General features: G+C 50.2%; 1 protein-coding gene across 3 annotated transcripts in view; it reads right to left on the bottom strand.

Moving 5' to 3' along the window:
- The window catches only part of SH3RF3 (SH3 domain containing ring finger 3), a 157,684-nt gene that overhangs the window by 57,417 nt on the left and 85,214 nt on the right, over positions 1-15,053 (bottom strand). For 2 of the 3 annotated variants that reach the window (XM_088841403.1, XM_055400054.2), the window contains exon 3: positions 9,618-9,713. The exons of the other annotated variant lie outside the window; for it this stretch is intronic. In XM_088841403.1, the coding sequence (XP_088697529.1) occupies positions 9,618-9,713 (96 nt within the window). The remainder of the gene's footprint in view (positions 1-9,617; positions 9,714-15,053) is intronic. 3 annotated transcript variants of the gene reach the window in all.

Raw genomic sequence — 15,053 nt, 5'->3', positions numbered from 1 at the left:
GTGGGCTACAAAGAGGAGCCTGGATTTATTCTGAGAGTAGTCCCCCGCCCGTCCCAGGGACACAGGCAGGAGTGAGGCCTGAGTCGCCTTTGTAGAGATGCTCCGGTCTGTGTATGACAATGGACCTTGGGGAGGGGACAGAGGGTGGAGGGTCGGCTGGGAGACGCTGACAGATGGCAGGGCTGCTCTGGGAGGGCTGACAACCAGCACAGCTGAAAACTTTTCCTCTGAAACTTTCTCTTTACCTTCGCTGTATGCTATCAACTCCAGGTAAAGGCAAGGTTAGAAATGAATGACATGGTTGGGCATAGGGGTCAGTGGACAGAGGGACAAGGGCTGTTCCTGGAGCAGGGAGGGGGTCTGGAGTCACCTACTTCTGATGTGTGGAGCAAACTCTGGAGTCCCGAGAGTGAGCAGGCTGGCCTCCCATGGCCCCTGCCCTCTCCCCACGCCTCCCCACTGGGCCTGCTGGGTCACCGTGGCCCCACAGGCACTGGGGGCTGGCCCCTCACCCATTCTCCTGCCCCCAAGGTGGCTTCTCTGCGGGTCCCTCTGAGCAGGAGTGTTACAGATCCTCTCCTAGCTTCCTCCCACTTCCAGCTCCACGTCCTCCACGGAGGACACACTGCCTCTAGACTTCACCTTCTCTCCATCTGTGTCTCTTCCCACGAGAACCCGGGTTTCAAGATGACTCTCCTGGGGCCTGGCTCACAGCAGTCGCTCAATAAACGAGAGGCAGCTTGGATGGCCACGTGCTGAAAACCGCTCTTTGGGTCCAGGGCTCAGATGTGCCAGCAGACTCAGAGGCATGGAGTCCTCAACAGCTTCACACTCAGCTCCTAACTGCTCTCACTTTGAGGCTTTGGAATAAACAAAAGCCACAGAGGAGAGCTCTGAGCCTCTCTGAGTGGGCGCAGCCCAAATTAGCTGTGTTTTCTCTCTGCAGTAACTGATGGAGTTGCAGCGGTTGCAGACAGTGGACCAAGTACAAGCACTGGTCAGGTCATCAGGGACACACAGCCTCTCTTCCGCACAGAAGTGATGCCAAAGGGAGCAGGAGGAACATGACGACGGGAGGGGTTTCTCCAAGTGGCCCAGAGGGTTAATCTCAGAAGTAATTCCTGGTCAAGTCTTAGAATGAACGTGGAGGCAGCAGAAACTGTAGGGCCATCTCCCCACAAACGCTCTCAGCTCTGGAGGCAAGAAGCCCGGGGGCCCGTGACCCTTTTCAGCTGCACAGTTAGCCAAGACGTTCCTTCTGCACTGAACACAGCCTGAACCTCAGCCAAGCCCTGCTCTGTTGTCACCTTATAAACACCTAGAGTCAAATCTCTCCATGCCAAGTCTGCTTTCACCTTATTGACTATTCAAAAGCCTTTGACCGTGTGGGTCACAATAAATTGTGGAAAACTCTGAAAAAGATGGGAATACCAGACCACCTGACCTGCCTCTTGAGAAACCTGTATTCAGGTCAGGAAGCAACAGTTAGAACTGAACATGGAACAACAGACTGGTTCGAAATAGGGAAAAGAGTACTTCAAGGCTGTATATTGTCACCCTGCTTATTTAACTTATATGCAGAGTACATCATGAGGAACGCTGGGCTGGATGAAGCACAAGCTGGAATCAAGATTGCCGGGAGAAATATCAATAACCTCAGATATGCAGATGGCACCACCCTTATGGCAGAAAGTGAAGAAGAACTAAAGAGCCTCTTGATGAAAATGAAAAAGGAGAGTGAAAAAGTTGGCTTAAAGCTCAACATTCAGAAAACTAAGATCATAGCATCTGGTCCCATCACTTCATGGGAAATAGATGGGGAAACAGTGGAAACTGTGGCTGACTTTATTTTTCTGGGCTCCAAAACCACTGCAGATGGTGACTGCAGTCATGAAATTAAAAGACGCTTATTCCTTGGAAGGAAAGTTATGACCAACCTAGACAGCATATTAAAAAGCAGAGATGTTACTTTGCCAACAAAGGTCTGTCTAGTCAAGGCTATGGTTTTTCCAGTGGTCATGTATGGATGTGAGTGTTGGAGTATAAAGAAAGCTGAGCGCCGAAGAACTGATGCTTTTGAACTGTGGTGTTGGAGAAGACTCTTGAAAGTCCCTTGGGCTGCAAGGAGATCCAACCAGTCCATCCTAAAGGAGATCAGTCCTGGGTGTTCATTGGAAGGACTGATGTTGAAGCTGAAACTCCAACACTTTGGCCACCTGATGTGAAGAGCTGACTCATTAGAAAAGACCCTGATGCTGGGAAAGATTGAGGGCAGGAGAAGAAGGGGACGACAGAGGATGAGATGACTGGATGGTATCACTGACTCGATGGACATGGGTTTGGGTGAATTCTGGGAGTTGGTGATGGAGAGGGAGGCCTGGCATGCTGTGGTTCATGGGGTCACAAAAAGTCGGACACAACTGAGTGACTGAACTGAACTGAAGGAGGCCCACCCAAGGGGCAGGTGACCCCATATCCATGGCCAAGGTCCACCCTTGGGGCCACATGGAATCTGCAAAAGAGCCTTTTCCCCAACTCTTTTCTCAGACACAGGTCCATCCAGACCCACTGTCAGGCTTGGGGCTGAGCCTGGGCTTTCTGGGTGACTTTGATGCTCACTGAAGTTTCTGAGTCACTGACTGGATGGGACGAGTCGGGGTGGGGGAGGGAAGTCGAGCAAAGGCAACTGTTGAAACCACGGCCAAGGGGAGGGCAGGTGGGAGGGTGCCCAGAGCAGCCTGAGGTAGGAGGTTGCTGAGGAGCCTGTGTCCCTGAGCAGAATGCAAAAGAGTAGATGGCAGCTGAGGACACAGAGATTCTGAGCCAGGGGGCATCCAGTGTGGGGAGCTCAGTTGGCTGAAAAATGGTCCTCATGTGCCTGGTTTGCAGGGTCACTGCTGCCCACGTGGGGAACATGCGATGGGAAGGGAGGAAAGCCGCTGGCACCTGAGCAGAAATGGTCAAGGCAGCACAGCCGGCGGCCGTCCCCATGGCTGTCCCCATGCTAGGCGGGCTAAGGCCCCAGGAGAGGCGTGGGCCCCACCGGCAGCCAGGCCGGGCTCCCCGCTGCATTTCAGCCCCAGGTTGCCACACCGTCATCCTGCTGGTCTATGAAAGATGGACGTTCACTCATGGCAGCTCCTCTGCTTTCTTCTGGGCCCTCCTGCAGCTGGACGGCTCCAGGGAGGCTAGCAGCTCAAGGCCCAGAGGGACTGGTCTCACAGGACTTGCTAGGTCCCTGTGTGCTAATAAGCAGGCATGCTGAAAGGGTCCCAGCTAAGACCTCGGTGATGGCTGGTGGCTTACTCCTTATATAATAGTTTGACTTCTATGAAACACTGGCCCACAACCCAACAACACTACACAAATGAACTAACTGCCTACTGTGTGCTGAGTACTACGCCAGGACGAGAAGGGAAAGGAATTGTCATTGGTCTGGCCTCAGACTGGCTACCTGTGCAGCTGTAGAGTCAGGATGATAGGGAATCTGAGTCATTACCTGTTTACATGTTACCTTGTATGCATCACATTGTAAGATGTAACTTCACAAACAGTTCAGAAAATGCTACAGGGGAGAGCTGGTAGCTACGTACCTACTGGCCTCTGTGAAGGACCCAGGGCCACATCCCATGGCCCGGATTGTGCCCTGAGGTGCAGACCCAAGGTCACTGAAGTCCTCCTCTCTGGTGGAGCCCCATCACCCAGCCTCACTCCCTCACCCAGCCTGCCCTGTGGTGACTGGGCGTCACCTGTAAGGGAAGCCTATTAGGTCTTTATGAAGGCACAGTGTGAACCTGGACACAGAAATGCGGGCAGAACTCATGTCCAGGTCCAGAGGGGGAACCCCTGCCCCCAGCTGCCCACTGATGGTGCTCATGACGATGCTCAAGAGAAACGGGACGTGAAGAAGAAAATGGAAAAACAAAACAGAGCTTCAAGCACCATCACGTCTCCCCAGTGTTCTACGGTAGGGACCGCGGAGCAGCTCCTCTCTTGCTCCTTCCTTGGGACTTTGTCGGGTCACTTCTGGTGTGGCAGAACCAGGGTATTGTGGGAGTTAGGAGCTGGGTGAGGAAGCAGGGGTTACACCGGCTCGGGAGACATGGAGGAGCCACCAGCCCGCCCCAACCCCCGGCCCACCTGGAGCGCTGGTCACAGAACAGTGTTTGGACGTGCTTGTGACCTGTCTCCATATTGAACAATGATCCTAGAGACTTGCACCTGGTCCTCACTTCTCTGATGGAAGCTGTTTACTCTAGGCCCTGAGCTGAGGGGCCTCAGCATGGGAGAGCCACAGCTGATCCACAGACTTCCCGCTCTGCAAAAATACCTCTCGGGGATCCTAATTTTATCATCCTTGTCTGTCTCCAACCACAATTATATCAATTATTGCAATATAATTGACATACGACATTGTGCTAAACTATACAATATAATGGTTTGTCACCCTTATTTCAAAATTCTAAACCATCACAGGTTAACAAGAAGGAGCAACAAGGACCATATTTGCCCTCTCATCTGAAATGCTAAACACAGATTAAGGAAACACGGCTTTCAGACATGGAACACTGGACAGTTCAGGAATGAAGAACCTCACAAACCACGGGACATGCAGTAGAAAACATAGCTTTAGAAGGGCGTCTAATCAGCCCCACACTGAGGCGCCCTAGTTCTGCCTAACAAGCTATCAGCAAGGCATGAAAAGTTTCACACAGCCTCTCCGTGCATAGCTCAATACATCCCAGGACAGGGCCTGCAAATACTGGTAGGCATGCAAGAACATCCCACATCCGAAAAGCCAAATTCATAACACCGCATCCCCTCAGAGGTGCTAGGCAGGCAAAGTGGCAGGGAATGCAGCCCGTAAACCAACTGGGTCAGTATTCACAGGGCAAGAGGTCATCAGAGGACCTAGAACCAGAACCAGCCAGAACCCAGAGTCGGTGGGGAAGCACCAGGGGACACCCCAACCACACTCCCCATGTCCTAGCAGTGAGGCCAGGAGACACCTCCAGGACATGAGGAAGACACCATCCATCTTCTAAAGATCAGTTCCCTGGATACCCAGCCCACCCGTTCCGGCACAGAGGCCCTGTGCATTTGTCCTTCTGTCTGTTGGGCACATGCTTTCCATGTGCTACCCCACCGAGGCCGCTTCCCGCCTCCTTCCTCACAGGTGGGGCCTGAAGCCTGAGTCAAGCAAAACCTTCATTCAAGAATGAAGCAGGGGAGTGGTTGTTACAAGATCCCCCAGGGAGGTTCTGTGGCCAGTTTCACCCACCCACCTGCTGGCCATGAGGAGGCCATGGGACAGGAGAGTCTCAGGAATAGCTGCCGCCATGTGAACCCACCTCGAGCTTCACAGTCAATTGTCCAGACGTGGCTGCAAGTTGCTGGTTTTGAACTGATACCATTCATCAGGCCACTAGCTTGGGGGCCTGGGGGTTTGGTGGCTGCCCAACAAGGGTCCCATCCCACTGACTCTCTTTGGAGAACCCACCTGGCTACACACCTTCCCTAACAGCCTGACGGTCACACAGCCATCCCTGTGTTGGCACCAGGGCCACTTCATAGAAGCTGGTCGTTTGTAGGTAGGAAAGAAAGAAAAAGTATCTAGAAGAGGCCCTTTCCAAGAGAGCCCCTCTGCTCGGAGCCACTGCCCTGACTCCCTGGGTGGCTGAGAGAGTGGGAATGGCCGGCCAGGTCCCTCGGCCATTGTGAAGGCCTCCCACCCCTTCCAGAGGCCTCGTCCCCCAGACACGCTGCTCACAGATGCCAGTGGCCGCTAACCATTGCCTCTGGGCGGTGCTGACCACCCACATGAGGCTGTGCCTGGTACATCCTTGGGTCCTCCTGGTGCCCTCTGCACATGGCACCGTCCACACTGGCAGAGGGAGAAACTGGGTACCGATGCATCACACAGCTGGGTGAAGCCCAGGTAGCCTGTGGATCCAGAGTCAGACCAGGAGAGCAGCTTTCCAGTACCCCGCAACAACCCCCAGTGGGAGCAGGAAGTCAGAACCCTACCTCCCAGTGCCATGCATCCCCGACATGCAGGGATTCTTTTCCAGGAGCTGTGCCCCCCCCGGCCAGGGACACCCCAGTAGGTCTATCCACCTGGATCCCACGTACACCTAGGGTCTGTTGAGGCACTGAGGTCTGGAGAGGGCTTGGGGCTCCTGTGTCTTTCTGTTTCTCCCGAGCCTGGGCGTGGACCTTCCACTAGAAGCCAAGGACCCTCCGCAGCCTCCTCCCTGGAAACACTGCCTGCCCCAGGGCCTGAGACAAAGGTGAAGAGACAGCCAGCAGTTACTGGGTCAGCAAACCCCATGTGTGCAGGGCAGCCTGCATCTTTGAAACAGAACAGGCAGCTTCAACGCTGTTTGTCTCCAGGGATGTTGGCAGCTCTGATACCACAGTTGAAGATGGACGCTCAGAATAACATGCTGTCTTCATAAGACAAAGTGACAAGGAGATGCTAGTGCTCCAGGAGCAAGAAAGGCCAAGTTCAACATGGCAATTAGTGGAGGCTCAGGCGACTTCCACAGCAATCATCGCGCTGAAGACCAAGCCTCTCACACAGGAAGCAGTTGCCATTAGCAACCATACCATTTTGGGCATCACATCTATTTGGCTAAATCAAGACTTCAGTTTTTGCCTCTATCTTCTCCCGGATCCGTAAATAGCACCAATCAGCCTCAGGGATCAGCCGAGGCCTGCAGCACCACCAGCAGACAGAGGCTTGGATCTGATCCCAAGATCAGAACTCTCTGGACGCCCCCTGCCCAGGATGAGGTTGCCCCCACTTTCTGGGGCTCACACGGCCTCCCCACCTCCTCATCCAGGATACTGGCATCTGCAGGTACCCCACGGCCGTGTGCGATCAGGGCGGATCCTGAGCCCAGCGTGTGGGGCGGCAGAGGGGGAGCAGGAGCCAGAGGACAGGCCCACAAGACACACACACGGCTCCAGGTTTAGGACACAGGCTCTTGACAGACGCCACTACGGACGCGTCCATCCAGCTGTGTGGACGGATGGACACGGCAACTCTGATGGATATGGAGGGTCAGGGGGAGGGAGACAGGACTCCTGCAGCACACTCTGGACACCCCACCTCCACCCTCCAGCCCCTCACGCCCGCCTGGAGCCTCTCACACCCACATGCAGCCCACAGCCCTCTCCTCTGGGCTATGTCCTTTCCTCCCTGAAAGCCGCCCTCACCGATCACTGCACCTGCTCTGTGGCTGTGGCGCCCGCAGCCGCACACCTGTCATCTGGCATGTCTACCGCTGCTCAGCTGACCAGGAGCCTGCCCAGCCTCCACATCTTCCCTCGGTTCCCTGCCCCTCATAGGTCTCAACACCTCAGGTGAAGTCCCCAAATCACCTCCTACTGCATCCTGAACACTGTCTTTCTTGACAAACAACCTTCTGTGGAGAGGCTGAGATAAGGACAGCTGGGCACAGACCTTCAACGCCCCATCCTCATCTCTTATTCCTTCTGAGACCCTTCTCTCCAGCCATCTCCTCCCTGAAGGCAGTCAGGTCAGCCCCTCTACCCCTGGGGTGTGGGCAACCCTGTCTGTGATGGAGCTCCTGCTGCAACCACTGGTGGGGCCGACCTCCACCCCATCTGTGGGGACGGCGAGCCCCATCCAGTCCTCGGTGCCCTGGGGACGCATAGACTTCCCACCTCGGCCTGGTCCACCAGAGTGGCCTTACTATGTTTTGGCTCTAAGACTCCGGGGTCACCCCTAGGCTCCTTGCTCCTGCTCAGAGTCTCCCACTCCCGGCTCACCTCTGCTTCCAGACTTCTTCCTCTACACAGAGTGGTCTTCCTGGGATCAGCTCCTCTCACTACAGGCCAGGGGTCCCCGGGGAAGCTCCTGAGAAGTGCTGGCCCCTTGGGCAGAGGCACGGCCGCCTCGTCCCACCAGATGCAGATTCCAGTGACTGCCCACAGGGACATGGGGAGCCAAGTCAATCAGCCTCCAGGGGCCCAGAGCACAAAATGAGGGCTCCAGTTTGGGGAGTCATGATAGGCTCCGAGGAATGTCCCCATGGCTGTTTCTGAGTGGCCCCTCGAGGGTCTGCCTGGGAAGAGGTTCCACGGCCAAAGACATCGGGGAGGGGGGGGTGTCTGACTCTGCACATCTGGACGGCGCTGTGTGGTTTCTGCGTCTGAAGCAGTAGGATGGAGACCACCCCAGGCACTGGAGCAAATGCACAGGTGAGGACAGGGGTCCGTACCAGGAACCAGAGGGCAGAGTGTGTGCCCGTGAGTGCCCCTCACGAGGTACCAGAGAGGAGCATGTATGTGCGTGTGGCCTTACTGCTGGGGAGGGTCTCAGAATTTCCTGGGCAGCTGATCCAGAGTGAGTGTGAGAACTGCAGGGGGCAGGACATTTAGGAAATAGGGGGCAAGGGCCAGAGATATGGCTGGAAAAGCAGAGGAGGCCAAGGCTCAGAGAGTCCTGGCTGCCTGCCCCAGAGAGCAGCCTCCATCCTGCAGGGCCCGGAGTCCACTGGCCCACAGGGCTCAACAAAGGCAAAGCTGGCCACATCCTGGGAATCGTATGCAGCACACCCTGAACTGGGGACCGTGGGCTCTGAGTTGGGGCACTGGGAGCTGAGTCGAGAGACATTCAGCTGCGATCGCAGTTGGCTCTGGGCCTCTGTTGGCTCACCGGTCACATGGGGGCAGGGGATGCAGTCCTGGTGTTCATGCTCAGGATGTGTGAGAGGCGGGATAAGGACTCCTTAGAAGGGTCCAGGGTGCAGGCACCATGAGCACTGGCTGAAATGATTTCCAAGGATGACTCAGGGGTGCACAGGTGCAGCATGGAGTCAGGCTGGGGACACACACATGGACGTGTCTGACAAACAGCGGACACACACACAGCCCACAGCAACCAGGACTTGAAAGGTCAAAGGTTGTGGACACTCCCCACTTGGCCACTGCCCGTGACACATTCACTGGATACCTAGGCACATCAGCCATCAGCCCCAGAGAAAAGGCAGGAAGCCCCAAGTGTGCTCCACTCCAGGAACCGGCCGCTGAGCAGCCGCCCCAAACCCAGAGTCCGGGAGCCTCAACATCTGTTCGGTTGCTGGCGGAGTCAGGGGCAGGGTGTAGGGGGGGAAGGGGGCAGGTGCCTCTGGGGGAAACCCAGAGAGTCTCGGAGAAAGAAACAGGGCTCAGGCTCAGTTGTAAAGAGAGAAGCAGAAGCCCGCAGGGGAGCCCTGCCTCCTGCCACATGGTGAGACGAGGGAGTGACCCACAGATCAACCCCACCTGAATTCAGAAGACTGTGGGGCAGCTTCCTTCTCTTCAGAAGAGGGGCCCCAAGGCCAGGGCACCCCAGGGTCTGGTGAAGCAAACTACAAAGGGCAAGAGAAGGGTTGGGAGTCAGGCTTCACCTCTACCTGCAGGGGGCGTGGCTGGGGTGTGGCCTCACCTCCACTTGCAGGGGTGGGGTTAGGGTACTGTCTCACCTCCAGGTACAGCAGCGGGAGGGGCTGGAGCAGGACCTCACTTCCAGGTACAGCAGGGGGCAGAGCTGGGGTGGGACCTCACCTCCAGGTACATCGGGGGGCGGGGTGGGGCAGGGGTCTCACCTCCACATATAGCAGTGGGAATATCCCAATCTTGTCTCTCAGCTTCCCCTCCGCCCAGTTGTCATCCACTCTTCTGATTACGGTCAAGACTTCATCCTGGAAGTGGCCCATGGAGACAAGCCCAGGGACATGCACAAAAACAGACACAGAAACAGAACCAAGAGATCAGTGTCTTGATGCTAAGGAAAGACTCGAAGTGATGACTCGTTAGGAGGTCTAACATGAAAACCGTTCATCCCGACATCCTCACCCGTGATCGCTTTTCCTCTCTGGTATTGATTTTAGGGGCCAAGACCCTCCGATGGAAGTGTATGGCGATTTACAATCTAGTGAGCACTTTAAAATTCATGTTCCTAATAATTACTTATGGATAAGATTGTTTTCAATAAATATAAATTCAACTAATCTTTTCTGTGTTTCTACATCAAAGCACAAAATATGACCCAGTCCAACTCATTTACTTAGAGTTGTGGAAGTCTGAACAAGCCTGTTAAATTCTCGTCATGCCAGACGGTATCAAAGATAAAGGCAGAAAGTGGACAGAGGCAGAGACAGGAGGGCTGTGAAGCAGGGAGACAGGTGGCCAGAGAGGGTGGCCCCACCTAATGCCCACACAGGTGCCCGAAGCTGATAGGACAGTCGATGAGGGTGGCAGAGGACGAGGAGCAAGGGGATGACCTGCCTGGGGCACCCACAGGTACAAGGACAGCCGACAAGTTGGGGGCGGGATGAGGAGTGAGGGGATGACTGGCAGCAGTGAGCATTGGGGCCCAGGCTGGTGAGGCCAGGGGAGGGGCGACCAGGAGAGCCCTGTACCCACAATGAACTCTACTCAGATTCAGTCAAAGGGTGGCGCCGAGATCCTGCTGATGGTGCAAAGGAAAAGACAATCGCAGGCTTCTTATAAGTCAGTGCTTTTGTGAAAGCAAAATAAATCAAACAACAAAAAAAGACATTTAATTTTGTAAAATTAAAAAGAAAAGAATGCCAGATTAATTTTGGTAAAAAAATAAAATAAAATACACAATATCTACACTGTTATTTGAGACTGGTCAAGAAATTAGATCCAAAGAAATAAAAGAAAAAAATAGGACGTACAAATATTGGAAAAAAGACCATATGATTTTCTACCTAGAAAAACAGGATCAGTTAAAAATTAGAATAAGTAAGAACTTGAGAGAGGCTGCTAACTTTAAAATAAATACATAAAAATCATTGGTTTCCCCATATACCAGTTAGAAAATGTGAATAAAATTGGCTGATCATTAAAAGAATAAAGTTGATTCTCTAATTCACTACATATGCCAAAATTAATTCCATGAGTATTAATTATTTAAATGTTAGGGAAAAGAAAAAAAACACCATGAAAGTCCAAGAAGAAAATATGAATAGATGTTTAATCTTGAACTGGAGATGGTCTTAAGAAGTAAATAACAAAGATTTGGCTAGAAAAAAATGAAATTCTCTACGTTAAAAACAGCAAGAACAAGACAAAAAGGCAAATACTCTAGTAAAATAGTTGCAGAGAACTGGAAAGAAAGACTGAATATTCTTGCTACATGAGGACTTAGAGACACAGCAGGAAAAAGAGATAAATACCTTAAAAGGAAAACAGGCCAAAGGCGAAAATCACATAATTTACAAAAAGGAAGAAAAGCAAACTGCTGTTAAATACATTTTAAAATGTAATACCTAACATTCAAAAAGTACAACTTTAGAGAGGAAAATTCCTTCTCTCCTCTTTGTTCTTTGCATGTCTATCAGATAAGCAGGGATGAACATAAGCCAGCCAGTGTGGTCAGTGTGAAGTCTATAGGCACTTGACCACTGCTGTCAGGGATATAAACTTATGGCAGCAGTTTGGCAAGTCCTATCAAATGTGAGAGCCTGCATACACACTGATCTGAAAGAACACTTCTAGAGCCTCTTTCTTAAGAAGATCAAAGACACCCAAGCATGCTCGTGACGGTGTTTGCTCAACTAGAGAAAAACTAGAGACAAATGTACAAAGAGGGTTAGTTCGATAAATTATGCTATGTCCACCAATATAGCACCAGTCATCCAGACCTGCCTAAGGAGGATGGGAAGGTGGAGATGCTCACAGTCTGGAGATGCAGCAATTCAGAAGATGGGACCCTAAAAACAGAACCTCTCCTCCCCCACTAAAAAGCCAATTTACAGCAGCACCTTTTATGTGGTACATTGTATCTGAATATCAAAAAGGAAAAAACTCACTAGATGTCCTAAAAGGCAAAAAACAGTTTGAACACAAAGAGTAACTATCAGAACCAGACTTAGACATGGAAGGAATGTTGGAATTATCAAACAGGGAATTTAAAACTATGATTAATATGCTAAGGGCTCTAATGCATAGGTAGGCAGCATGCAAGAACAGGTAGGCATTGCAAACTGGCAGGTGGTAAGTCCAAGAAAGAACTAAAAAGAAATGCTGGAGATCAAAAACACTGCAACAGAAATAATGACTTTTAGAGGCTTATTAGTAGATTTAACACAGCTGAGGAAAGAGTCTCTGAGCTTAAGGATGTCTCAATAGAAACCTCTCAAACTGAAAAGCAAAAGAGGACAAGATAAAAAAATCAACAAAAATCCATAACAGAATGGAATATCCAAAAATTGTGGGATAACTATAAGAGGTGTAATATACACATAATGGGAATATAGAAAGGAGAAGCAAGAAAAAAATAAACAAAATAAATATTTGACACAACAACTGAGGATTTTATACCCCGCAAAATGGCTCCTTCATCAGTCAGTTCGGTTCAGTTCAGTTCAGTCGCTCAGTCGTGTCCGACTCTGCAACCCCATGAATCACAGCACTCCAGGCCTCCCTGTCCATCACCAACTCCTGGAGTTCACTCAAACTCGTGTCCATCGAGTCGGTGATGCCATCCAGCCATCTCATTCTCTGTCGTCCCTGTCTCCTCCCGCCCCTAATCCCTCCTAGCATCAGAGTCTTTTCCAGTGAGTCAACTCGTCGCATGAGGTGGCCAAAGTATTGGAGTTTCAGTTTTAGCATCAGGCCTTCCAATAAACACCCAGGATTGATCTCCTTTAGAATGGACTGGTTGGATCTCCTTTCAGTCCAAGGGACTCTCAAGAGTCTTCTCCAGCACCACAATTCAAAAGCATCAATTCTTCGGCACTCAGCTTTCTTCACAGTCCAACTCTCACATCCATACATGACCATGGGAAAAACCATAGCCTTGACTAGACGGACCTTTGTTGGCAAAGTAGTGTCTCTGCTTTTTAATATGCTATCTAGGTTGGTCATAACTTTCCTTCCAAGGAGTAAGCGTCTTTTAATTTCCTGGCTGCAATAAGCATCTGCAGTGATTTTGGAGCCCCCCCAAAAAAAGTCTGACAGTGTTTCCACTGTTTCCCATCTAAAGACTTTCTGAGACAAACAAAAATTGAGGAATTTGTTGCCAGGAGACCTGCCTTGCAAAAAATGTTAAAAGAAGTTCTTTAGAAGAAAAGCTGCATAGATCAAAACCTTGAATCTACATAAAGAAAGAACACTGGGGAAGGAATAAGTGAAGGTAAAAGAAAAAATAGTTCACAATAATAACAGCAACAATGAATCTGACTAAGTATACCTATCTACCGACCACATATATGTATATCTATGTACATAAGTATATATTACATAGTATGTAAGTATATTGGAGGAGGGCATGGCAACCCACTCCAGTATTCTTGCCCGGAGAATCCCATGGACAGAAGAGCCTGGTGGGCCACAGTCCATGGGGTTGCAAAGAGTTGAACATGACTGAGTGACTAACACACACACAGATGTAAGTATATATATTATGTATATTGACATATATGTTAAATGAATATCACCAATGACACAAAGGACAACAGGAAGGAATTAGGAATATTTTATTATTATAAGGTACCCACACTGTATAGTGTTATTTGAAAGTGGACTTGGATTAGTTGTAAATGTGTATTGCAATCTCTAGGGTAACCACTAAAAAGATTGTTTTAAAGGTACAACTGATATGCTAAGACAGGAAAGAAAATGCAATCATATAAATTGCTCAATTAAGACTATAAAAGGCAAAAGAGAGTAGAAAACAAAATAGGAACGAAAATCAAAGACAAAAAATAGAAAACAAAGGTGGTAAATATTAATCCAACAGTATCAACAATCACTTTTAATAGCAATAGTCTAAATGTACAAATTGAAAGCGAATGTCGTGGAGCATTAAAAATAAACAAGACCCAACCATATGTTTTCCACAAGAAACCCACTTTAAATATAAAGATACATATAAGTGAAAAATAATGAGATAAGGAAATATATACCACACTAACACTATTCAAAAGAAAGCTGCAATAGCTATAAATGAGAAACAACACAAATCACTAATATTAGTGATGAAAGAGGGGACATGACCACAGCTACCTTGGGCATTAAAAAGATAATAAAGAAATATTATGAACAAATCTATGCCCACAGATTTAATAAACAAAATGGGCCAATTTCTTTAAAGACCCAATCAGCTGAAATTTACACAAGAAAAATACTAATAGACAATCTGAATAAGTCTATATCTGTTAAAGAAATGGAATCTATAATTAATAAACTTCCCAAACAGAAAGTACCAGACCCAGATGGGTTCACTCATGGATTCTACCAACATTTAAGGAAGAAATTATGCCAAATTCTCTAACAATTTCTTTCAGAAGACAGAAGCAGAGGGACTCATTCTATGAGATCAGCGTTATAACATACACCTCACAAAAGAAGATACACAGACGGCACAGGAAACGATATTCCACATCATATGTCATCAGGGATATGCAAATTAAAACAACAGTGACACGTCACTGCACACAATTATTAATAGAATGGCCAAAATCCAGAACAATGGCAACATCAAAAGGATTGTAAAAGGATCAGTGGTTACCAGGAGTTGTGGGGGAGAGAGAGTGGTGGCGTGTGCAAGCTTCCTGATGGGACGGACTGGTTGTGGGGAGAACGGGGTCTTGCTCTGGTGGCCAAGGCCACACTCAGTAAATCTTTAATCAGATTTTCGCTGATGGGTGGGACTATGAGCCCTCTCCATTAGTTGTTTGGCCTGAGGTGGCCCAGTGCTGGAGTCTGCAGTCTCTATGGTAAGGCTATTGACTGGGCTGCGCACCAGCAAGTGACAACTTCCTGATATCACTGAGGCTAGTGCCCCACCGCTCTGCTCTGCTCCAACCCGACCCACACCAGGGACACAACCTCTGTGAGGAGCACTGAGAGCTGAGTGGCATCGCAGAACCGCCAGCGCCAAGTTCCATGGGTCCTGCCAACAGTCACACCTTCTCCCACCACCAACACAGGACCCGGAAAACGATGCCTGGGTCCTCATCAGGCCTCGGATTTGCTGTCATACTTCACAGCCTAGGGCCGGGGTAGGC

Source organism: Moschus berezovskii, chromosome 11 (genome assembly GCF_049115385.1).
Source record: "Moschus berezovskii isolate FMDL1 chromosome 11, NW_MosBer_1.0, whole genome shotgun sequence".
NCBI lineage: Eukaryota > Metazoa > Chordata > Mammalia > Artiodactyla > Moschidae > Moschus > Moschus berezovskii.
This window is presented reverse-complemented; position numbering and strand designations above follow the sequence as displayed.